Source organism: Dromiciops gliroides, chromosome 4 (genome assembly GCF_019393635.1).
Source record: "Dromiciops gliroides isolate mDroGli1 chromosome 4, mDroGli1.pri, whole genome shotgun sequence".
Lineage (NCBI taxonomy): Eukaryota > Metazoa > Chordata > Mammalia > Microbiotheria > Microbiotheriidae > Dromiciops > Dromiciops gliroides.
The window spans coordinates 306,799,872-306,825,377 of record NC_057864.1 but is presented as its reverse complement, the minus strand read 5'-3'; the positions used below and the strand labels follow the sequence as shown (position 1 = coordinate 306,825,377).

Sequence of the window (25,506 nt, the reverse complement as noted above, 5' to 3'; positions counted from 1 at the left end):
TTATTTTGCTAGTAAATTCAGTGGCAAAATATATAACGATTTTGTAAATGAAGTCATGAAAGTGAATTCTGTAGGACTGCTTTTTAAATTTAGATCTCTTTTTGTAACTTGGATTGCCAAGAGTTGTAAACATTTTGGAAGTAACATTCATAATTCTGAAGTATGATGAAAGGAAGTTATGTTTTGAAATGCTCTTTTAACAGAACAGACTTGTTAATATTAAGTGCTGGCTCTTCTACCTCCATTTTTATTCTTTATTTTGTATTTATTTATAAACTATTACAGTGAATTTTCTGATTTATTTTTCCCCTCATCTTAATGGTCAGTCTCTTCTCAAGCTGCATTTTGTTTGTGTTCCTTAGGTATAAATTGTTCAACTGTGGCTTTGTATCATTACAATTGTATCTAGAATTTATTGTTGATTTTTATTCTTTTTCTCTTGTTCTTGAAAAGGCTCAACTACTTTGACTGTTTTTGTATTTTTCTCATTTCTTATTCTCTTAAGAATTGTATGCTTAACCTAGTTACCTCTACTTCTCAATTTTATTTCTCATAACTCAGTTTTCATTTTTAACTTAAGTACCTGTAGCATTTCTATTATTATTTGTCTGACAGTATCTGGCTAATATTCTCCAATGGTAAAATCCATGATGTGTCTTATTGATCCTCATCATAAAATTCAGTCCTTAAAGAATTAGAAAAAAATTTTAAAATATTTTTTTCTTGTAGAAACCATGTCATATGAAGATTAGTTAAAGGTAGTGACACTAGTTAGTATGGAGAAAGGGAGATTTGGGGTGGAGGATGGAAAAATATTTGTCTTCAACTATTTAAGAAGCTAATTGAAAAACAGGTGAGATTTAATTTATAATGGCCTCACAGGACAGAATTAGAAGATATTAGTTGATAGAAGGAAAAATTTAGAACATTAGGAGGTTGTCCAAAAGTGGAACACATATCACTGAGCTGTATATCTGTAGCTCTGTCTTTTAAATTTATATTGAAAGAGGATATCTAAGTGTATGTATAAATTATGATGTTTTGGTTTAGTCTGAAATTGATCAAATAATTCAGTGTAGACAATTAGGCCACTAAAGTTGACTTTAGTTTACAAAACAATCCTCCTTGCCACATCTAATTTCCTAATATATAGTCTCCTAGAATTGTTAAAGTGATGATACATTTATGCATACATTGCCTAGTAGCATACATTCTGTGAGAATTCAATAAATGTAAATTGAATAGAATGTAAGTTTAAGGAAGCAATTATTACTGGGTATTCTTGTATTCCTTATTAATGCTATTTTTCTAAGATTCAGAATTATTCATATTTTCCTTTTTCTGTCAAGAAAAGCTTAGAGTATGGGAGTGGGAAGTCAAGATAACACTGGATTTGGGAGTCAGAAGATTTGGCCTTAAATCTGGTTCTACCTTAGTGTGACTTTAGTCAAGTCATTTAATGTCCCTGAGCATCAATTTATTTTTCTGTGAAATAGGAATAGTTGTAGTTGTACCACCTAGGGTTATTATTAGGAAAGTAAGTGCTATGTAAACTCATGTGAAATTTATGAACTGAAGCAGCAAGGTAAGAATATTTCATGCAATATTTTAGAAATACTTATGTGCATAGGAATCACTCCATTTTCCAGAGCAGTATTTTCTTTTTTAAAAAATGGTGTGAGTATAAAGTAATAAGACTGTATGAAGTAGAAATAAGCAGTTGGACAATTTTTTTTGCTTTTTCTAGGCTTGAAAGTATTATGAAGATATGCAGATTTTTTTTTTAAGTGAGGCAATTGGGGTTAAGTGACTTGTCCAGGCTCACACAGCTAGTAAGTGTTAAGTGTCTGAGGTCGGATTTGAACTCAGGTACTCCTGACTCCAGGGCCAGTGCTCTATCCACTGCGCCATCTAGCTGCCCCGATATGCAGAATTTTAAAGAAAATTAGTGTACCCTCTTTTCTGAATAAGAAAATTAAAATCCTTTCCTATCTTCTTGAATCCTCTTCCAGCTCTTTCTCTCCTCACACCCCTTCTTCCCGCTTTATTTCTTGAGGATGACTGATTAATCAGGACCCATCCTGGACAAAATTGTTAAGTAGTCATACCCTTCACCTTTTTACCTACTTTTCTGCCCCATCACCACTTTCTCAGCTCTCCCCAGTATCCTTTCCTTCTTTCCTCTTATCTATCAAAACCTACTATTAGGTTATTTACACTGTTATAAATGACTGATTTATTTAAACATATTACAGTGTCTTTGCATTTTTAACAGATCAATACCTTCAACTAAAGGTTGATGAAAATTATGTCTGAAGTTTCTTTCAGAGGGGGTGGAAAAGGAAAGAGGAGGATCTTCTAGATCTTCTCTTATGTTGAACATGTTTTACAATTATAAAATATTTGCTGGTTTCCATACCTTTTGCTAAACTTTATGACAAGGAAGTAATAAGTTTAAACTCTCTTCAGAAGTTTTTTTTATCAGTACCAAATAAAAGAATCTATTTCTATACTTATATAACATCGGGGTAGAACAATGGATTTTCAGTTACATTGAAGAGTGGTTACTTGCTTTGGGAAACAAACAAAAATGTGTTTTTGCTTTTTAGTGAAATTAAAAAGATTTGTTATGGAATCTGTGATTTTTTGTGTAGATAGAAAACTTGCATCTGTCATAATGGGTAACTATAAGATGATAGCTTGCTTCTGTTTGAGTCCTCTCTGCTGGATAATCCAGGAAAAGCAGCACTGAGAACCTTTAAGTTTGTTTTCAGAAATCAAAGGAGCTCAAAAATGAGGGAAGGATGAAGTTGCATACATATTCTACAGAGCAATAAGATATTTTTCCAATAAATTAATAAAAGAAGTTTGAAGAATAATTTCCCCTTTCTAAATGCATGACCAGATATCGCACTTTGATTTATTGTGGCCACACATACTGTAGTAAGTTCATTAAGAAAGTAAAAGAACAACAACAAAAACCATGATATGAAATTCATAAATTCATAAATTAAAATTCTTGGCAAAACTAAAGAGGATATGTGTGGAATGTGACCAGTATCTTTAGACTAGTTATAATTGAGCTTTTCAGCTCTCTTAGGGATTTCAATGTTTATGGTATTTAAAAAAAATAGATTCATACTTTAAGAATTGCAGCAATGTGGAAAGTAGATGTAATGGAAAAAGTACTGTACTTGGAGTCAAAAGTCCTTATTCTACTATTACTTGTATAATCACAGGCCAGTAGTTTTTCCTCTCTGACTTTGGTTTCCGTATCCTTCCCTCTGAATACTTTCTCCTTTCTGGTTTTCACTGTTTTTACTATTCTATCATAGTTCTCTTCCTTCCTATCCAGCCAATTCTTCTTAGTCTCACGTTGCAGAGTTATCTTCCATGTGATGTACCCTATGTATACTTTGCCTTGGACTCTCCACTTCTTTCACTTCATAACATTCTCTAGGTGATCTCATCGACTTCCATGCATTCCCTTGTCATCTCTGTGCAGATGACTACCAAATCTACAGGGTCAACCTTTATTTGTCTCTTGGTCTTTAGTCCCAAATTTCTAGCTGTCTGATATCTCCAGCTGGAATTTTTGTTTCATAGGCATCTCAAACTCAGTGTGTCTAGAGCAGAACTCATCATTGTCTGTCCTCTTAGAAGGCCGTCTCTCTTCCTTTTGTCCCCTTTTCTGTCAAGAGTGCCTCCGTTTTCCTAGCTGTGTAGGTTTTCAGCCTATATGTCATCCTCTTTTTATTTTCTTTTATTCCTTTGCTCTCGTTTACCTTGAACTCACTCAATCTGTTGCCAAGTCTTTCTTGTTTTTTACCTCTGTGGCATCTCTCATAGCTTTCCCCTCCTCTCAACTTAGGGCACTATTGAGATCATAGTCCAGGCCCTTAGCTCCTCTTACCTAGACTGTTGCAGTTGCCTCCTATTTGATCTTCTTGAACCCAGTCTCTTCTCTCCCCAACCTGTCCTTCACACAGCAGCCAGATTTATATTTCTAAAGTGCAGGTCTCACCTTGTCACTTCAATGGCTCCCCTTTGCTCCATCCTATCTTTACAGTCTGAACAGTGCTTTAGTCTTCTCACTCAGGCTACGCTCCTTTTAAACTTGCCCACTTGTTACACCATACATGGCCTGTGTCCTGCCTATATGATACCCTTGTTTGGAGTGATCACTTCTGCCTCTCGGAGCCCCTGGCATCCTTTCAGACTTTGCTTAAATGATACTTCCTTCAGGAAACCTTTCTATCAATTTTTAGTGAGATCCCCTCTCCACACATAACTGTATTTTGTGTTCCCTGTACAAATCGCTATAATTATTTTATATTCCTAGTATAATGTAAGCCTCTTGAGACAGGCATTGTTTAACATATATTTGTATCTCCTGAGATCATCATTGTGCCTAGTACAATAAGCATTTGACCAGTGTTTATTGATTGGTTGAAATGAATGAACTGTATGATTCTGGGATACTATCTCTTATATTGTATAATCTGCTAGATGTCTTTCAGGCCATAAACATAAATAGCTTCAAGTGTTGCATTGATTTGTAGCATATCACAAAGCTGATGAAAAATATATGCCTTAATAGGAATTCTTAGAGTAAGATGTCTTCTGTCTTATAGAGCAGATAAGGGTAATGCCTATTTACACAAGAGTCTCAGAAACATATGATAATTGTCTTTTAAAAATTCATTTCTTTATTTTTATAAATATTTGCAATAATATCTCCCCCCCCATTCCCTCCCTTGAACAATTTTTTAAAAATAAAGCCCTCACATAACAACTGTGCAGGGTGCAGGGAAACAAATTTTACACATTGACCATATCCAAAAATGTGTCTTATTCTTTAAGTCCATCATCACTTCTCTAGCAGGAGGTGGGTAGCATGCTTCATCTTAAAAGTCCTTTGGAAACCTAGTTTTTTTGTTGTACATATTAGAGTTCTAAAGTCTTTCAGAGTTGCTTTTTCTTTATATTGTTGTTGTGTTTGTATAAACTGTGCTTCTAGTTCTGATCACTTTGCCAGTATTGAATTTTAATGTACCATTTTATGTTGAATCATTTCTGTTTATTATTCCTGTCAAAATTCTGGTAAATTGCTGTAGTTTTCTTGGAGGCATTTAAAGGAAGGAGTGCAGAATGTGTCAATGCGTTTATTCTTCCTATGCAGTAATGATATCAGATTATATAAAAAAATTATAAAGAATTGCTTAGTTTGTCTTGGTCACATTTGATAATCTTTTGATGATTGATGCTTAGTGAAAAGGTAGGTCCAGTTCTCTGCCACTTGGGATTTCATTTTCACTTCTGCTTGACAATCTATCCATTTTCCTAAGAGGGTATAATGATTAATTACTATGGTCTAGAAGAATGGCCATTCTGTTTTCTGCCTTCAGCAGTGAAACAGCATATCTTTTGCTTTGTGGATCTCTAATTTAATACTTTATTTTAAAGGAGGGATTTGAAAGGAGAGGAAGAAAAAACAGTTTGTTACCTGAAATATTAGCATGAATCACAGGTGGTCTGGAAATTTAATATTAGTGAAAGCTTTTTGTCTATTCTGCTATATTAGACTCATTACTAACCAAATTGAAAGCTAGAACCAAAAGGTATACTGTAGGTAGATAAATTATCACCTGTAGGAAGCCTCATTAGGGTAATATTAAGGTGGAAATCCTTTCAAATAGGAATTCAACAATTGTTATGAGAGAATGTTCCGGTGTTAGACTGACATTTTATCATCAAGAGATGGGACACAATATGCTTATTATTAATTCTAGAAAATGTATATCTCCATGACTATGGAAACCCAAAATATGGTGGCATAAGATAAAAACAGTTGAGAATTTGAATTATTGTTTCATTATAAGAACATTTTAAGAAACTACTCATATATATGTACCTATCATCACTCTTTTAAAAACTCAAAGACTTGTGTTTTAAATCAATACGTTTTTGTAGATTCTCAGGAATTTTGTCACTGTAAGTGGGATTTTTAATTACAGTATATAAGAGTATGAGCCCAGTTATAGTGTTTTAAACTTGCACAGATTTCTAGGTCCAAATAAAAGAGTGGAATTGGCACTTCATTATGTCTAGGAAAATTTAGTCAGCAGCATATAGGAATTTTTCTAGCTACTACACATCAAAGGATATAAAAAAGATTTCCATATGGCATCATCAGTCATTTACACTAAATAAAATATGTGAAATCTGTTAGACATAAAAATTTATTTCAGATATTTAAAAAACTTCATATTAAATGTTGTCTAACTTATAGGAACAAATGGCTATATTAAGTACCATTATTGAATAATAAATGAAGGACCATATGTTAGTACTTCGGAAAAGAAAGCTATACTCCCATATCATTGATATTTTGAAGATTATAGTCTACAGATGGAAATATCTTGATATAGTGTTTAGTTTACCATTTGTTCATAGATATTCATATTTATTTGAGACATTAACTGTAACCTAATTCTCTTCTTCATTCATTTTCCATTTCCATTGAAAGGAAAACCTATTGTATTTTATTTTCTTTCTCCCTTAAGCATACTATATTCTGTTAAAAAGCTGTATTATGATATATATTATAATGATATGTTAGAAATGGTTATTGCCAAGTATCTAAATATAACAAGTTAAAAATGCTTCATAATTATCTGCCTTTGATTAAGGAAATTCCCTTACTATTTCAAAATAATTAAATGTGCTAATCAGAATTTTTTGAGTAGCAATATTTTGTAGTAGATTTCTAGAGGTTTTGTTTTTTTTAATATTTAAGGTTGTGATTGGTGTGATGAATTCCATTTTGAGGAAACTCCCTTTACCAATGTAGACTGTCATCTGCTATGCAACTTATAGCCATAGGGAGTCAGCTGGGGCACTGAGAAAATTAGTGATTTTTCCAGGGTCACACAATGGCATTATGTCTTGGATATAGACTTGAACCCATTATGGAGGCTAGCTTTCTACCTACTATGTAACTCCACTCGAGGTACAGATGATTTTCTTGAGATACAAGTGGTATTTCTTTAATCATATATATTAAAATTGTCTTAATTTTATAAGAACTCTAGCAAAGTAACCTTTTTCATGTATTAATATATCTATTTTAATTAATGGAAAGGGAATAGTTTCAACAGTTGATACCCTCCAGGTTTATTGTAGGTTGTTGATTAAAATTCATGTTTCTGCTTTTGGTGTAATACTGTATATCTAGGAATGTAACATCATAGCTACAGCTTAGGTTTTCTGGCACTAACACAGTTCTCAAAAAGACTTGCAATAAGTAAAAAAAAATATATCACTCTCATGCAACAACTCAATGTTCTGTTCAAGCCAACTGGGGCCACTGACTATATCCCAAATAAATCAGCTATTTTTCTGTTTTTCTCATGCTTTTCCATACTTGGAATGTCTTTTCCCTAAATCAATGCATGCTGTTTGAAAGTCTTTCTATCCTTTACCAGCCAGCTGGACCAAATTTTTTACTAATACTTCTCTAATTCCTAACCCCCAATGTAAGTCACCTTCCTTTTATCTGAAGATAGCCACTTTATATAGCTTATGACTTGTTATATTATATTTAGTATTTTACCTATTTGCATACATGTTTTATTTCCCACACTATATTCTTAGATTCTTAGATTTAGTGGTTTCCAAGTTCAAGGAGCAGAGGGCTTGTAATCTGATATTTCTGAAGGCAAAAGAGCTAGGGTTACAAATCAAGAATCCCCCACCCAGCAAAACTGAGTCTAATTCTTCAGGGGGGAAATGGATATTTAATGAAATAGGGAACTTTCAAACATTCCTGATGAAAAGATCAGAGTTGAAAAAAAAATTGTAAAAAAGTAAAAGCACTCAGAGGTACCACTTCACACCTATCAGAAATGACAAAGGCTGGAGGGGGGTATGGGAAAAATAGGTACACTGTTGGTGGAGTTTGGAACTATGTCCAAAGGGCTATAAAACTGTGTATATATCCTTTGGCCCAGCAATATCACTACTAGGTCTCTATCCCTAATATATATATGTGTGTGTGTGTGTGTGTGTGTGTGTGTGTGTGTATACACACACACATACACATATATATGTATATATATATATTTTTAAATTAAATTAAATTTTTTTTGGGGGGGGCAATTAGGGTTAAGTGACTTGCCCAGGGTTACACAGCTAGTAAGTGTCAAGTGTCTGAGGCTGGATTCGAACTTGGGTTATCCCTAATATTTTAATAATTATGTAGTTATTTTACCAAAGTGATTTTTTCATTGCATAAATTAACCCGTTTACTGTTGGACTATGGGCTACAGATATTTGATGGGGAGAAGATTTTACTGGTCTTTCAATTTCTTCAGTCTTCTGATGGTGGATTTGACTGTGACCACAGAGGTGGTATTGTAGGTCCATGCACCACCAGGTACTGTTTTCATACAGGATTCACAATGCCAGATACCCATACCCCGTCTCTTCATTTTGGTCCTGCCACAGAAGGAGCAGGTATACTTGCCATGCCAACTAATTTCAATTTTCTTCACTATTTTTCTGAGGGATGCACCATAACGTGTTCCATATTTATCAACAATTCCAACCTTCTTGGTATGTTTAGCCATGTTGGCAGAGCTTAGAGAGGTCTGTAGTTATTTTCTCTTTGTATCTCTTCCTGCAAGGTTTTGTCAGTGATCAGCAGAAATTCTGGTAATTTAAGAGGGCTTATTTTTTTATCCTTCAGTTTTGCTGAAATTGTTGCTCTTTCAATTAGTTTATAGTTGATTTTCTAGGGTTCCTTAAGTAAACCACCATATCATCTGCAAAAAGTCATAAATTTTATTTTCTCTTTGCCTGTGCTTATTTTTTCAGTTTTTCTTTATTATAGTTAGCATTTCTAGAACTGGATCAAATAGTGATAGTTAAAATTGACATCCTTGCTATCTCCTGATCTTTTTTGAGAAGACTCTAGTTTGTCACCACTACATATAATGCTGACTTTTGTTTTTGTTAGTTTTTTCTTCATCTGTTAAGATAGTCAAATTTGTTGTTGTTATTGATATGGTCAATTATGTTTACAATTTTCCTAATATTGAACTAATCTATTCCTCATGTAAATCTGACTCGGTCATAGTATATAATCTTTGTAAAATACTGATATAGTTTCTTTGATGACATTTTATTTAAAATTTTTGCATCAATATTAACTAGAGAGATTGGTCTGGGGTGTTCTTTCTCCGTTTTAATTCTTCCTTGTTTCAGTATCTAAACAGTATCTGTATCATAGAAGGAATTTTGTAGGATCCTTTCTTTTCCTATTTTAAAGATAATATTGAGGGGGCAGCTAGGTATCTCAGGGGATACAGCACTGGCCCTGGATTCAGGAGGACTTGAGTTCAAATCTGGCCTCAGACACTTGACACTTACTAGCTGTGTGACCCTGGGCAAGTCACTCAACCCTCATTGCCCCACAAAAAAAAGAAATTATTATTAGTTTTCAGTTCATTTGTAATTGCTTCTTCAATAGCTCTTTATTCGTTATAATTTTGTTGCATTGTGGCCTGTAAAAGATTTGCTTAATGTTTCTGCTTCTCAACATTTGTGAGACTTCTATGACATATTAAATGATTAGTTTTTGTAAAGGTGCTGCACATAGTTGATAACATGTATACTGCTTTTTGTTTCCATTTAGTAATCACTGGAGGGCTGTTTTATTTAACTCTAATTCTGGTTAGGTCCTTAATTTATTTCTTGTTGTTGTTGTAGATTTATCAGTCTGAAAGGGAAACATTGTGACCCTCCCTCCACCCCACCATTTATATTTTCATGTAACTTATTTAACTTTTCCTTTAAGTGTTTGAATGCTATATCATTTGGTACACATATATTTAGTATTGTCATTTATTTATTGTCTATGGTACGTTTTTGCAAAATGTAATTTCCCCATTTATCTCTTTTAATTAAGCATGTTTTTGTCGTCATCTTTTCTGAGAGAATGATTGCTATCCCTGCCTTTTTTTTTTTCACTTGACACATAATAATTTTTACTCTAGCTCCTTTTCTTTTTAACTTTATTTGAAGCTTTATGTTTCAAGTAAACAACATATTGTTGGATTCTGCTTTCTAATCCATTCTATTCTTTTCCTTTTTTTGGGTGAGTTCATCCCAGTCCCATTCACAATTAATGACAATTAATTATATATTTTTATAATGCTATTCATTTATGGTTTTCCATCCTTGTTTCCTGTCCTTTTTTTTTTTTTTTTTTAGTGAGGCAATTGGGATTAAGTGACTTGCCCAGGATCACACAGCTAGTAAGTGTTAAGTGTCTGAGGCCAGATTTGAACTCAAGTACTTCTGGCTCCAGGGCCGGTGCTATATCTGCTGTACCACCTAGCTGCCCCCTCCTGTCCCTTTTTTAAATAAAAAATAAGGTAGTGGGCATGGAGGAGTGTGCTCAGTACCCATACTCTCTAGGTTTAATATAACCTACTTCTGCCACACTCCCAGTCCCATTCGCAATTATGACAATTAATTACATATTTTTATAATCCTATTCATTTATGGTTTTCCATCCTTGTTTCCTGTCCCTTTTTTATAAAAAATAAGGTGGTGGGCATGGAGGACTGTGCTCAGCACCCATACTCTAGGTTTAATATAATCTACTTCTGCCACGCTGCCTTTTTTCTCTTTCTCTCATCCAGATTCTACTCACAAGTTCTTTTTTTTTTTTCTTTTTAAGCCTCTTCATGATCTACAATCTGTGGTTAAATTTTATTCTGATTAGGACTATTCCTTACCTTAATCTATCATTCCTCTTTTTCCTTCTTTCCCCCTTTAGCTTTTTCCTTCCATTTTCCTGTTGAGTGAAATGTATTTTTGCATGCAACTTTGTGTTTGACCTTCCTTTGACAAGTTCAGATAAAATTAAGGTTCAATATGATTGCATATTGTAACCTATGTCAGATTGCTTATCTTAGGGAGGGAGAGGGAGAGGAAGAGGGAGAAGGAGAGGGAAGGAGAAAATTTTGGAACTCAGGTCCTCCTGAGTCCAGGGCCAGTGCTTGATCTACTGCACCACCTAGCTGCCCCATTGTATTGGTGAGAAGAATCTAGTCTATCACAACAAGCATTCTTTTCTGGCCTGGAACTGTGACAAGGGCCTCTGCTCCACTGTGGCCACAAGTTTTGGCATACTAGTGCTCTTCCTCACCCTGGGACTTCCACGCAGACTGTGACCTAAATCCAAGTATGGGCAAAGCAACAGAGTCCTTCTCCTAGAGCCACAAAAAGACCCCTGTAATCTCCTTCTGATCAGTTGTTTGACTCTCATTGTCCAGAGGCTGAGTGCTTTGTTGCTGCAGATTCATTGGCTCTCAAGGCCTGCTCCTGGTTTGCTGCGGCCAGGTCTGTCCTGGTGTGGCCTGTCTGTACCATGTTCCACTCTTACCTGGGTGTGGCAGGCCTTTCCTGCCAACCCTCTAAGTTGTCTTTGGCTAGAAAATTATTTCATCCCATCCTTTTGTGGGTTCTGCTGCTCCAGTATTTGTTTTATGGCATTTTTAAAGGTATTCAGAGGGTTTTGGGGGGGACCTCAGGTGAGTCACTGTCTCTTTTTTGCCATCTTGGCTTTTCCTTTCCCCCTATTTATTTGTTTTTGTGGGGCAGTGAGGGTTAAGTGACTTGCCCAGGGTCACACAGCTAGTAAGTGTCAAGTGTCTGAGGCCAGATTTGAACTCAGGTCCTCCTGAATCCAGGGCTGGTGCTTTATCCACTTCACCACCTAGTTGCCCCAACCCCACCCCATTTCTTTAAAGGCTTATTTTTCTCCTGTAAGATTTTGCTCAGTTTTGCTAGGTTAGTTTTTCCTGGTTGTAAGCCATACCTTTTGCCTTTTGGGATATAGTAGCCTTTTGGGATATAGTATTCTAAGATCTTCACTCTTTAAAAGCAGTAGCCACCAAATCTTGTGTGGGCTTGACTGTAGTTCCTCAGTGTTCAAACCTTTTTTTTTTTTTCCTGGATGCTTGCAATATATGTTTTTTCCTTGGCTTGCAAGCTCTGGATTTAGGCTATGCTTTTTGTGGGAACTATCATTTTGTTTCACTTTGTTTTGTTTTCCAGGAGAAGACTTGAAGATTCTTTTCTTTCCTCTTCTATTTTAATCTTTCCTTCTCATCCTAAGATATTTGGACAGTTTTTTTTCTTCATGATTTCTTGAAATGTGTCTAGGCTCTTTTTGTGGGTGGAGGGTGACATGGTTTTCATGTAGTCTAATGACTTTATTTTTCTTTGACTGTTTTCTATAATGTTTCTTTTTTCATATGAGACACTTTCCATTTTCTTCTATTTTTTCAGTCTTTGATTTTTAAGAGAATATTTATTGTCTCATGGAGTCATTAATTTCTATTTAATCCATTCTACTTTTCAAGGAATCTGTAGCTTGGGTAATATTACCTCTTATACCAAAATATTAATTTTCTTTCCAATTCTTTATTTTTAACTCATTTATTTTCCAGTTATTTCCTCTAATACTCTTGTTACTTTTCAGATTCTTTTCTCTCATTTCATTTATGAAATAATGTAAAACTCATTTTTTAAACTCTTTATTCTTTAGGAATTCCCAGTTGAACTTGTACCAAAACTTTGAGACCTTGATTATAGATGTTTTGGAGTAATTTTCTTCTTTTTGGTTTGTGTCTTGATCATTTCTGTTGCTATATTTTTTTTATGGTGGAATTTTAAAAAATCATTCATTCCTTTAGTCTTGCTTCCTGATTTTGGTCTTAATTCTCTGAAAGAACATAATATTTAGTGCAGGTTGCCTATGTTTAACATTTCATTTTTCATTTTTACAAGGGTTCACAATGGGTAAAGTGTTGGTATACCATGGGGAAAAACAAAAATAATTCATAGTTCTCCCTTAAGGAATTTATATTATAGGTCAGGGGATGTAACACATACATTTATAATAATATGCAATAAATATTTAGAAACTAATGTTAGATAAAGTATAGTAGGAGCAAAGGTGATATACAAGGCTATTGTACCATATAAAGCTAGAGAAAGAAAAGCTTATTTCTGACTCTGGGAATAAGTGGGAACTTCATGTAACATTTTGTACTAGAACTTGAAGGATGAGTAAAATTTCAAATGGCAAGGTTGGGAGGTGGGAAAGTATTAATGTGTCTAGTAACGAATTCAGTATGATTGGAATGTAATGATTCCTCCTTATATTTGTATGGTGCTGCAAAGTTTTCAAAACAGTTTCATTTCTATCAGTTATATATTTCATCTTCATAAAACTCCCCAAGGTAGGTATGGCCTGAACCTGAGGCTTGCTTACTAAGGTTAAGAACTTGTAGTCATACATTATCGGTGCTCTCTCAATCTGGTATTCTTGAAGTAAATCATTCTGCCTTTCATTTCATTGTTGAAAATCAAGACACCATTCTCTTGTTTTTATTGTCCTTTGTGCTTTTTCTGGGATTTATGTTATATTCATTTGTCCATAGGGTATGGCTTTCACTTTGGAAGAGAGACAACAGTTGAATATACATGGATTACTGCCACCTTGTTTTCTTGGTCAAGACATCCAGGTCTTGCGAGTTGTTAAGAATTTTGAACGGCTTAACTCAGATTTTGACAGGTAAATCACTTTTAAATATATTTATTATATGTTTAGTAGTATCTGTCTGATTTTTCTGTGGTATTTAATGGGGAAGTTCAGAGGAAAAAATAATTTTATAATTTTTAAAAATTAATGTACTTAAGTACTTAAATGGCTCTGATTTCATTAATGTGAATAATTCTTCTAGTGGGCCAGATAATAACCTCTTTACATATTCACCCATAGCAGTTCTTGTCCATGTTTTCCTATAAATCCTTCACAGAGGGTTTAGCCAATGTGCCTGTACCTGTCTTTAGCTAGTGTTTACATAGCACTTTTATGTTTACAAAACACCTTATGTAAGTTTATCTCATTTGATCCTTAAATCCTATTACCTTGAAAGAAATCTGGTATGCTGCTTCTTGCTTAGCAGTCATGTTTGGAAATGTGCTATAGAATATTTGTACCCACCATTTGCCTCTCCATTTTCCTTTTGGTAATGCACAATTTTGATTCTTTGGAGATATGATTTGTATCCTTATAGGACCTCTAGGACAATATTGGTATGAAAAAGTAACACAGTGTTCATGCAGTGGTAGATGCAGTAAAATGGGGAGTTGAACTTATCCCCCAGAGAATCCAGCTCTCATATATCTACAGGGGCCCTAGATAATAGCTCGTGGGGAAGGTTGTTGGTTGTCAGAGGGAGGAAGAGCACATCAAAGCCTGTTTGCCTTATGCTGATTAAGGCTCTTCCATCCTATCTTGTTGCCTCCCTAATTGAAATGTGGAAATTAAAAATTATTCAGGAAGAGCATTCAAATTAATGAGTTGACAGGATATCTAAGATCTAAGATAAAAAAATTTAAGAACTTTGATTTTAAAAGGTGTTTGTCTCATTAATTTTTAAAAAATTTTTTATCATAAAAGTATTTTATTATTTTCCAGTTATATGTAAAGATAATTTTCAATACTTGTTTTTATAACATTATGAGTTCCAAATTTTTCTCCATCTCTTCCCAGCCCCCTCCCCAAGACAGAAAGCAATCTGATATAGGATATATATATGTATATATATCCTATATATACATATACATATATATATACATATACATATATATACATATATATATATATGGTCACATTAAACATATTTCTGCATTAGTCATGTTGTGAAAGAAGAATCAGAACACAAGGGAAAAACCTCAAAAAGGAAAAAAAAAGGTAGAAACAGGAGGGTTCAATCTTCCTTCAGAATCCACAGTTCTTTTTTCTGTATGTGGAAAACATTTTCTATCATGAGTCCTTTGGAATTGTCATGGATTGCTGTAATTGCTGAGAAGAGCTAAGGCTATCACAGTTGATCATCACACAATGTTGCTGTTACTGTGTACAATGTTCTCCTGGTTCGGCTCATTTCACTCAGCATCAATTCACTTAAGTCTTTCCAGGTTTTTCTGAAATCTGCCTGCTCATCGTTTCTTATAGCACAATAGTATCCCAGTTACATTCATATACCACAACTTGTTCATCTTGACGGGCATACCCTTGATTTCCAATTGTTTGCCACCACAAAGAGAAAGCTAGAAATATTTTTGTACATGTGGATATTTTTCCCTTTTTTATGTTCTCTTTGGGATACAGAACTAGTAGTGGTATTACTGGGTCAAAGGATATTCACAGCCCCATAGCCCTTTGGGCATATTTCCAAATTGCTCTTCAGAATGGTTCACAACTCCATGAACAAACCATCAGTGTTCCAATTTTTGCACAGCTTCTCAAACATTTATTATTTTTCTTTTTTGTCATATTAGCCAATCTGATAGGTGTGAGATGGTATCTCAGAGTTGTTTTAATTTGCATTTCTCTAATCAATAGTGATTTAGAGCATTTTTCTATGAAAATAGTTTTAATTTAATTTAATTTCATCTGAAAACTACCTGTTCATATCCTTTGACCATTTCTCAATTGGGGTATGACTAGCATTCTTATAAATTTGATTTAGTTCCCTATATATTTTAGAAATGAGGCCTTTATCAGAAAAACTGGCTGTAAAAATTGTTTCCCAGCTTTCTATTTCCCTTCTAATTTTGGCTGCATTACTTATGTTTGTAAAAAACCTTTTTAATTTAATGTAATCAAAATCATCCATTTTACATTTCATAATATTCTCTATCTTATGTTTGGTCCTAAATTCTTCTCTCCATAGATAGATCTGAGAGGTAAACTATTCCTTCCTCTCCTAATTAACCTATGGTATCACCCTTTATGTCTAAATCATGTACCCACTTTGACTTTAATTTTGGCGTAGTGTAAGATGTTGGTCTATGCATAGTTTCTGCCATACTATCTTCCAGTTTTCCTAGCAGTTTTTGTCAAATACTGAGTTCTTATCCCAGAAGCTGTAATCTTTGGGTTTATCCAATAGTAGATTACTATAGTCATTTACTACTCTGTCTCCTATCTTTATTCCATTGATCCACCACTCTATTTCTTAGCCAGTACCAAATAATTTTGATGACTGTTGCTTTATAGTATAGTTTCAGATTTGGTACAACTAGCCCACCTTCCTGTGCATTTTTTTCATTAGTTCCCTTGATATTCTTGACCTTTTGTTCTTCCATATGAATTTTGTTATTATTTTTCTAGCTCTATAAAATTATTTTTAGGTAGTCTGATTGGTATGGCACTGAATAAGTAAATTAATTTAGGTAGAGTTGTCATTTTTACTATATTAGCTCTGCCTATCCATGAGCAATTGATATTTTTCCAGTTATTTAGATCTGATTTTGTTTGTGTGAAAAGTGTTTTGTAATTGTGTTTATAGAGTTAATAGGGTTTGTCTTGGCAGGTAGATTCCCAAATATTTTATATTGTCTACAGTTACTTTATTTTATTTTTTTTGCAGGGCAATGAGGGTTAAGTGTCTTACCCAGGGTCACACAGCTAGTTAAGTGTCAAGTGTCTGAGGCTGGATTTGAACTCAGGTCCTCCTGAATCTAGGGCCAGTGCTTTATCCACTCTGCCACCTAGCTGCCCCATCTGCCCCAGTGGATTCTTTTAATTTCTATTTTACCTTCTGCTTCTAGAGTATCAGGGCAATTTTCCCTGACAGTTTCTTGGAAGATGATGTCTAAACTCTTTCCTTGATCATGGTTTTCAGGTAGACCAATAATTTTCAAATTATCTCTCCTGGGCGCAGCTAGATGGCACAGTGGATAGAGCACTGGCCCTGGAGTCAGTGACTGTGAACTTAGTTCCAGATGACCCTGGTGCTTCAGCTGATTCAGAGGCTCTGGGGGTGTCTTTCTCTGGTGAGGCCTTCCTGGGACTGGATCTGTGTCAGGGGGACTGTGGGGTTGGGCCCGACTCCTGTATCAGCACAGCAGCTCCCTCCTTCTGACCTTCCAAGCTGTCCTTGGTTGGAAGATGATTACAGCACATTCTTCTGTGAGTTTTACTGCTCCAGGAATTGTCCTGTGGCATTATTTGGATGTTTTTTGGAGCGATCATGTCATGAGTTCAAGAGCTCACTCTATTCAATCTTTTTTTTTTGGTGAGGCAATTGGGGTTAAGTGACTTGCCCAGGGTCACATAGCTAGTAAGTGCCAAGTGTCTGAGGCTGGATTTGAACTCAGGGCCTCCTGAATCCAGGGCCAGTTGCTCAATCCACTGCACCACCTACCTGCCCTCACTCCATTTAATCTTAATAGAATCCCCTCTAGCAGGGGCCTCTGGGCATCCCCAAACCCATTATTTTCTCACATTAGATTTGATAAGTTGTATAGAACCTAGACTGAGAGAGGGGAGGAGCTTGAGAAAGGGAGACCAATTAGGAGGCTATTGCAGTAGTCCAGATGAGATGTGTTAAGGTCCTGAACTTGCATAGTTAGTGCCTGTGGAAGTTGAAAGAAGGGCACAGAGGTGAGAGGTATTGTGAAGGTGGAAACAAAATTTGGCAATTGGATATGTGGAGTGATATAGAGTTGGGGAAGAGGGATAGCTCTGAGGTTTTGAATGTGATGGGAAGGATCATGCCCTCTGCAGAAATAAAGGGATCCACAGTGACACCTACTGATTATGCTAGCATTTCTAGAAATTGGTCAAATAATCCTTGCTCTACCATTGTATTAACTGAGAAGGCTTCTAGTGTTTCCCATTGCAAATAATGCAAGCTTTTGGTTTTAAGGATGTATTTTCTTTGTATCATATTTTAAAAAGGTCCTTACATAGACATAGAATATACTTCATAGTGTCCTTCCCTAGTGGACTACTGGTTAAAGGTTATAAACACATAGTTCTCAAAGGAAGAATTGGTGGAACTGTGAATTGAACCAACTCTTCTAGAAAGCACAATAGAACAATGTTTACATCCTTTGGCTCAGCTCTCCCTGCCAGGCAATAAATATATCCCAAATAGATCATTGAGAAAATAGGAGGATATTATTATTTACACTAAAATATTTGTTGTAGCACTTTTTCTTAGTAGCAGATAACTAGCAACAATGTAATTTCATTGATTACTTAAGTAAATTTTGGTAAATTAATTAAATGGAATATTATTGCACTGTAGGAAATGTTGACTATGAAGGTTTGAAATGGCCCAAAATTTCCTTTTTAAAGTTCTGTGTTTGGGATCTTTTAATAGTATGATAAAATATTGGATTTCTGGCTCCTAAATTCTGCCCCTAGTTAAAAGAGAGGTAGTAATGAAAGGGGAATAACAATTCTAAACCATTTGATATTGGTTAACAGATAGAAAAGTAGATTAGTGGAATAGACTAGACAAGGGAGAACTAGAGCAATGGAACTCAGTAACCCAGGGTTCAGTAAATCAGGAAACATACATTACTTAGGAAAGAACTCCATATTTAATAAAAACTGCCAGAAAAAAACTGGGAAGTAGTCCCATAGAAGTTAGGCTGAGACCAATATCTTATGCTATATTCCACAACAAATTCAAAATACACATATAACTTGAATATCAAAGATTATACCAAAGAAATCTAGGAGAAACAAATCATACACCTTTCACAGGTATGGGTAAGAGATATATTTTAACTACAAGGGATAGAACAATTACAAAAGATAATTTTGATTACATTAAATTTAAAACTTTCACTGCAAATAAATTGAAAGCATCTGGGTTAAAGAAAAAAGGAAACAGTTGAATGGGGAAAAATCTTAGTATCCAATTTCTCAGATGAGGATTTGTTATCTTAGATTTATAGATAACTACTCTATATATATGACCAAAAACCATTTCCTAATAGATAAGTAATCAGAGGATATGAACAATTTTCCAAAGAACAGTTACAAACTATTAACAACTATATTAAAGAATGCCCCAAATCACCAGTAAGAAGAGAAATGCAAATCAAAAGAATCTTGAGGTTTTACCCTATAATCTGCAAATTGAAAAAGACAAAAAGATAGGTATATCATTGAAGGGGTTGTTTGAAGATAGGCACACTAATTCATTTTGGTGGATCTATGAGCAAGTACAGCTATTTCATGAAGCAATATGGAATTATGCAGATGAAGTAACTAAAGTGTATACCTTTTGATTCAGAGATTCCACTATTAGGCACATACACAAAGAAGGTCTTTGATAAAAAGAAAGTCCCCATATCCTCCAAAATATTATAACAGGACTTTTTGTGGGTTGTTTTTTTTTTTTTTGGTGATCCAAACAAAATAAAACAAACAAAAAAGCCGGAAACACAAAATAGATTCCCACAGACTGGAAAATGGCTAAACAAATTGTGGCACATGAATGTAAATTGAATATTACTTTGCTTTAAGAAGCAATGAATATGGGGGCAGCTAGGTGGCGCAGTGGATAAAGTACCGGCCTTGGATTTAGGAGGACCTGAGTTCAAATCCGGCTTCAGACACTTGACTAGCTGTGTGACCCTGGGCAAATCATTTAACCCTTATTGCCCCACAAAAACAAAACAAAACAAAACAAAAAAGAAGAAGAAAAAGCAATGAATATAATGAATTCAAAGATGTTTTACATGAATTTGTACAGAATGAAGTGGGTGGAGCCAAGAAAACAGTATATATACAATGACCAGAATAGTGTAAATGCAGATAACAACCACGAAACAATTAAAAGTTAATATTTAAAATTTCAAAAAACAAGCATTGCCCCAAAGAAGAAATATGAGATGATAATTCCCACCTCCTTCCTTTTTAGACATATCAGGACTATGGATGTGGAATGCTGCATATATTTCAAACTTTTTCAATATTGATCAGTTTCGCTCATTTTTTCTTCTTTTTTTCTTTGAAAATAATATTTGTTATATGGGATTATTTTCTGAGAGGGAAAAGGGATATTGAGAGAAATTTTGATGGTGTATGTAAAAACAGAAACTATTAATAGGACTTTATTTTTTAAAAGCATTTATTAAGTGTTTATAATATGTTCCAAATGCTGTGCTAAGACCTAGGAACACAAATAGAAAAGACTAAATATATAGTCTCTGTTCTCAATAATCTCACACTTAAATTGGTACGTAAAAGAAAGTTATACTATATAACGCATGGAAAATACCAGATATCCTAGGGGTTCAAGCATATGGCAAGGTCTAGGTGAGGCTTATGGCAAGGCCCAGGATTTATACCAGTAGGGTAAACCTAAAGGTTAGATAAGAATGCTGACAGTCTGAAGTTGTGGAAGAAATGATAAATCCTAGAGGACCTTAGAAGACAGTGGAAGGAAAGATGGTAAAGGATAGTGATCTTCCATCTTACTGAAAGGAAACAGTAATCGCCATCTCATCCAAGCCATGGGAGCATTCAAGCAGCTCAAATGGGTTTCTGAGTTACCTTAGTGAGACACTAGGGAAGAAGGCAAAGGTGTCAAGGTTACTTGGACTGGTAGAAGGAAAGAAATCAGATTGATTTAATTCCTTTAAATTCTCTGCAGTGTGTTTCCTTGCTTGGAGCTGCAATGACAAGTCTTAATATCTTCCTGGCATTTCTTATTCTTTTCTTTCCACTCTGTTGTCTGGAAAGGGAAATCTCCTCTATTATCCCCTATTAAGGCTGGTCTCTTTCTCCCTCAAGCTACATGCCCAGATGACTGGCTAGACCCCTTCCTTCCACTGTGAGTTCCACATTTCCTATGCCTGGCTTGTCTCTGTCCTCTCTGTCCAGTCATTCTATGTCTGTGAAGGCCTACATTTTCCAGGGGGCCGTCCGTTTAATGGAGACTGGTTCTGTGTATGGAGAGTCTACCATGTGTTAACTTTTTTTATGTTACTTTTTCCACACAGGAATTACTGGAATATTTATATTTTTGTATCTCCTATACCTTATACAGTTCCTTACACATAATACACCAATTTCTGAAACACCAAAGAATTGAGGCAGGCTGACCCAAAAACAGAAATAATACTGCTAAAGTGCCTTTAATATTAAAGCTCATACATCACTTTGGCAATAGTTTTAAGTTGTCTGATATCTAGCTCAGTTTTATAATCCTTAGGTTGGCCCGTATTTTGTTAGATTACTGGCGAGTATTCAAACATAATACACTTTAAATTTAAGAAAGCATGCATATTTGCTTAAGGAAAATTTTAATTAGATTTCTGGGCAGCTGCTTTATGATTAACATGTAGGCATATTAGGACCTAAACCTATTTATGTTTCGTTCTCCACAGATACCTTCTTTTAATGGGTCTTCAGGATGAAAATGAAAAGCTTTTCTATAGAGTGCTGACTTCTGATGTTGAGAGATTCATGCCTATTGTTTATACTCCCACGGTGGGACTGGCTTGCCAGCAATATGGCCTAGCATTTCGGAGGCCAAGGTATGTAAATTATGTATGTAATTTATACTTTAAATCAAACAATTATTCTCTTTTTTTCCTTTGTGAAGGCTTTAAAAAAAGCAGTTGACTAACATCCAAGATTGTAATAATTAGAATGATTGAAACTCCATTCCGAGGAGCAACAATTGTGACTTACTTGACAATGTCGAAATATAGGAACATGGATGAATTTTGTTATTTCACTAAAACAAGTTGTCTTACTTTACAATATAATTAATCTTAGTTAAAGTTGATTTTGAAGGACTCAACAATATGGTCTTATCAGCTTTCATAAAAGACAGTTATCCTGGAAATAGAAAGACTATACTTTATCTTCGCATGTCAGAAATGACTATTAAATTTCTTTCAAAGACGAATTTCTTAATAAAGAAGATATTATAGATGATATTCCACAGACTTTTCTTATTTGTAGATTTACATATCATTTCCAGATATATCCTTACAAATTTTTGTGGTATAATGGAAAAGGCACAGGTTTTAGATTCAAAGCACCAGGACTCAAATCCTGAATCATATTCTTATCTATGTTATCTTGGACAAGTTATTTATTCTTCTGCAGAATCAGGAAACTGGACTAGATAATTTATGGTCATATCCACCTTTAATTTCTGTGTTGCTATCTAGGATTCCTAGAATGGCAGACTTAGAAGGAACTACAGACTATAGAAATTATAGAAACTTTAAGTCCAAGAGATAATAAAATCACCACTAAGCAGTGGGATAGTACTGATGTGAATTTACACACATAAATCACTCAATCCAAAAGTCGGAAGAAAAGGAAAATATTGAAGATAGCTTCATTTTAGACAGAAAGAAGCTTAGATATATTGTAAGTTTTTGCCGACCATTTTGTCCATCAAAATAAGCACAAGGGCAGAAACTTAAGCTGCCTCTATAATATCCCCAGTGTTTTTTTGTTTGTTTGTTTGTTTGAAGCTGCTAGTATTGCTATGAATTATTTGCTTTAAAATTTTGTTACCTATTTAAAGATGTTCTTTAAAAACTCAGGATCTAATATTTAGAAAAGGGTCTGATAAATGAGGTGTTAAACTGTTTATAAAAATGCAGTCATCATCCTTTTGTAAGGTGTGACCAAATCCCTTAAATGAATTTAAAGAGTAACAGAAATTGGGACAGCTAGGTGGTGCAGTGGATAAAGCACTGGCCCTGGATTCAGGAGGACCTGGGTTCAAATTCAGCCTCAGACACTTGACACTTACTAGCTGTGTAACCCTGGGCAAGTCACTTAACCCTCATTACCCCACCCCCTCCCCACAAAAAACCACCAACAAAAAAACCCCCAGAGAAATAGCAGGGGTAAGTCTAACTCTGAGGTCTACCAGAGTTCCTTTTGGGAAGGGCGAAGAAAGAGAGGGAAGGAGGGAGATGAGGAGGGGCAGGGGGAGGGTGGAAAGGAGGGAGGGAGGGAAAGAATTATAGATCATTTTATACAAATAACCCAAATAGAGGATCACTTATAACAAAAAATTCATCTAAGCAATGATTGGGGGGGCCGGGCAAAAAGAGTGGTTGAACTACTTTTCCAATTATTCTACCCCACTACCACTACATTGTTATTAGTTTAAAAAATAATACACATACCTACTCTTTGTTAAGTTTGGTAACATATGTTTTGCATTATTCATAAGGTCATTAGACTCAGAATCATAGATTTAGAGCTATTAGGGTCCTTAGATTTCCTTGTACCCTGAACATTTCCAGATTTTCATGCTCTTATACACTTTTCATTTCAAAATAATATATTTAAAGTATTGCTTGTTAGGTTCCATAGAATATTTTATAGATTAAGAACCTGACTCTGAGGTATATTATTCACTAGTTCTTGACTAAGTTACCCAGAAAATTGGTTTTAGTCAGACTTTAAGGCTTAATGATTATTGTGTCATGTGTATAACTTTCTTGTAATTAATGTCACAAAGCTCCACTATTTTATTCACCCTTTATATTACCATATTTATGGTTACTTCAAGTCTTAGATTTAAGTTAATATGAAAATTTGGGGTTCTTATATTTTACTTCAGGTGATAGATTATCAAAAATTGATGGCAGAAGGCAGGTAAAATTTTTGGAGCTTTGTTCTACAACTCTTCAAAATTGGAAAACATGTTTGATAATAGCAGTTCAAATTATGAAACACTAAACTAATTCTATAGTTTTTATAAATAGTATAGGATAATTTTAGTTAAAATTTACCTCATATTTATATGATATAGAATATGATGCTGTATCAGTATATTTGTAATGCTTTTCGTATAAAATTAATATTTGTATGAGAGGCAACATAGCATAGAATACCAGACTCAGAGGCAGAAAGACTCAGGTTCAAGTTCTTCCTCCAACCCATACTGCCTGAGTGATCCTGGGCAAATCACTTAATCCTTTAGTATTCTTGGAAACTCTCTAAGACTCTCAATACAGAGAAAGTGTTGACCTTCATTTGTAGAAGGAGTTTCCTCATCTACAAGTTCCCAACATCAAGGGGCAGTTAGGTGGCCCAGTGGATAGAGCACTGGCCCTGAAGTTGGGAGGACTTGAGTTCAAATCTCACCCTAAGACACTTACTAGCTGTGTGACCCTGGGCAAGTCACTTAACCCCAATTGCCTTAAAACATCCAAGGCCATTTCCAGTCATCCTGTATATCTTGCCACTGGACCCAGAGGTTCCAGAGGAGAGAATGAGATTGGTGACTTTGCATAGCCCTTCCTCACTTAAATCCAATTCACTGCTAGTTATGATAGCACCCTGATGTCCTGGTCCTCTTCAAGAACAAACAACAACAACAACAACAGTGAAATCACAACCCATGTCCCTGTTTCCTATCTCCTTTCCCCTAATAGTTGATTATAAAACAACAGTAAATCACATTTATGGATCTTCAAAGTTTATGATATGTTTTCCTAAAAATATTCCTGGGCAAAAGTACAAATATTTTATGCCCATTTTATTGATAAAAAAATTGAACTTGTGAAAAAATTGTCAAATTTATTTTTAATCCAGTGTGAAGGATCAACTTCTATTTTACCTTTCTTAAGAAGGGTTACCATCCAAAATATGAATGACTAATAGTCCAACCCTGTATCAAAGCTCAAAACAGAATTTCTATGGTTGAAATATCCAACTGAAAGATCTTATTGTTATGGGTTTTTGTGCCAGCATTAGTATGCAAGAATGTTGGAATGCTGTTCTTTTGCTCTGCCAATTGGAAAGTTTGCCAAGATACAAGCTTGGTAGTAATTAGTGTCATGTCTGGCAATGGTAATTCAGTAAGACCATTCAGGTTAAAGATATTTATACTGGTAAAGTATCTGATCGTATTTTTTTTTTTAAATTACATCGTTCAGCTATTTCAGCAGGACACAAAAAGCAATTACCAATGAGGGATAAAAAGAATTGCTTGATCCAAGTTGCATCATGATCCCAGTATTGTGTGAATAATGTAGTATGCATTGTTTTAGAATAACAAACCTGATTTTTTTTAACCAGATAAATGAAACCAAATTATAGTACTGTTAAGGTTGCCTTGCTTTCCTTTTTAATAGTACTTATTATTTCATACGAAGAATCAGAATATCATCCAATTCAGAGAGATCTTAGATATTTTAATTCCCTCATGTTACAAGGTAAAGAAAGTAAGACCCTCAAATTATGGGTGTTCCCTAAGTACATGTGGTGAAGAAATGGTAAAACTGAGATTGGATCCCAGGTTCCTGATTCTAGATCTAATACTTTGCCTACTATGTCACTTTTCCTTTGAAGAAAAAAATTATTTCATCAATTATTTTCTTATTTGTGATCATTTAGAGCTCTAATGTGACTTCAGATACCCCATTTTTCTTTTTAAAATTTCTTTGGGTAAAGATAATTTTACTTATTAGATTTTATTCTTCCCTTAAAGAATATAACTGATTTTTAATGCATATCTCTATTAATCTTTCTTCAGGAATAAGCTTCTTTTGTGTCACCAATTTATCATGATTGTTTTCTAAGAGTCTGCTTTTTCCATCCCTGGTAGAAACACCCAGGAA

At 34.7% G+C, this 25,506-nt stretch overlaps 2 protein-coding genes across 2 annotated transcripts in view; one reads left to right on the top strand and one right to left on the bottom strand.

Moving 5' to 3' along the window:
* ME1 (malic enzyme 1) overlaps positions 1-25,506 on the top strand; it is a 198,460-nt gene that overhangs the window by 29,346 nt on the left and 143,608 nt on the right. Inside the window, 2 exon segments of the mRNA XM_043999505.1 lie at positions 13,521-13,654; positions 21,289-21,438. Of these exon segments, the coding sequence (XP_043855440.1) occupies positions 13,521-13,654; positions 21,289-21,438 (284 nt within the window).
* On the bottom strand, positions 8,352-8,630 carry LOC122752634 (60S ribosomal protein L37a-like). The gene has a single exon (XM_043999506.1). The coding sequence runs from the start codon at positions 8,628-8,630 to the stop codon at positions 8,352-8,354; it is 279 nt and encodes a 92-aa protein (XP_043855441.1).

Bases quoted from the DNA above. Each gene is read 5' to 3' on its own strand.
- LOC122752634 (XM_043999506.1), bottom strand. From the start codon at position 8,630: ATGGCTAAACATACCAAGAAGGTTGGAATTGTTGATAAATATGGAACA.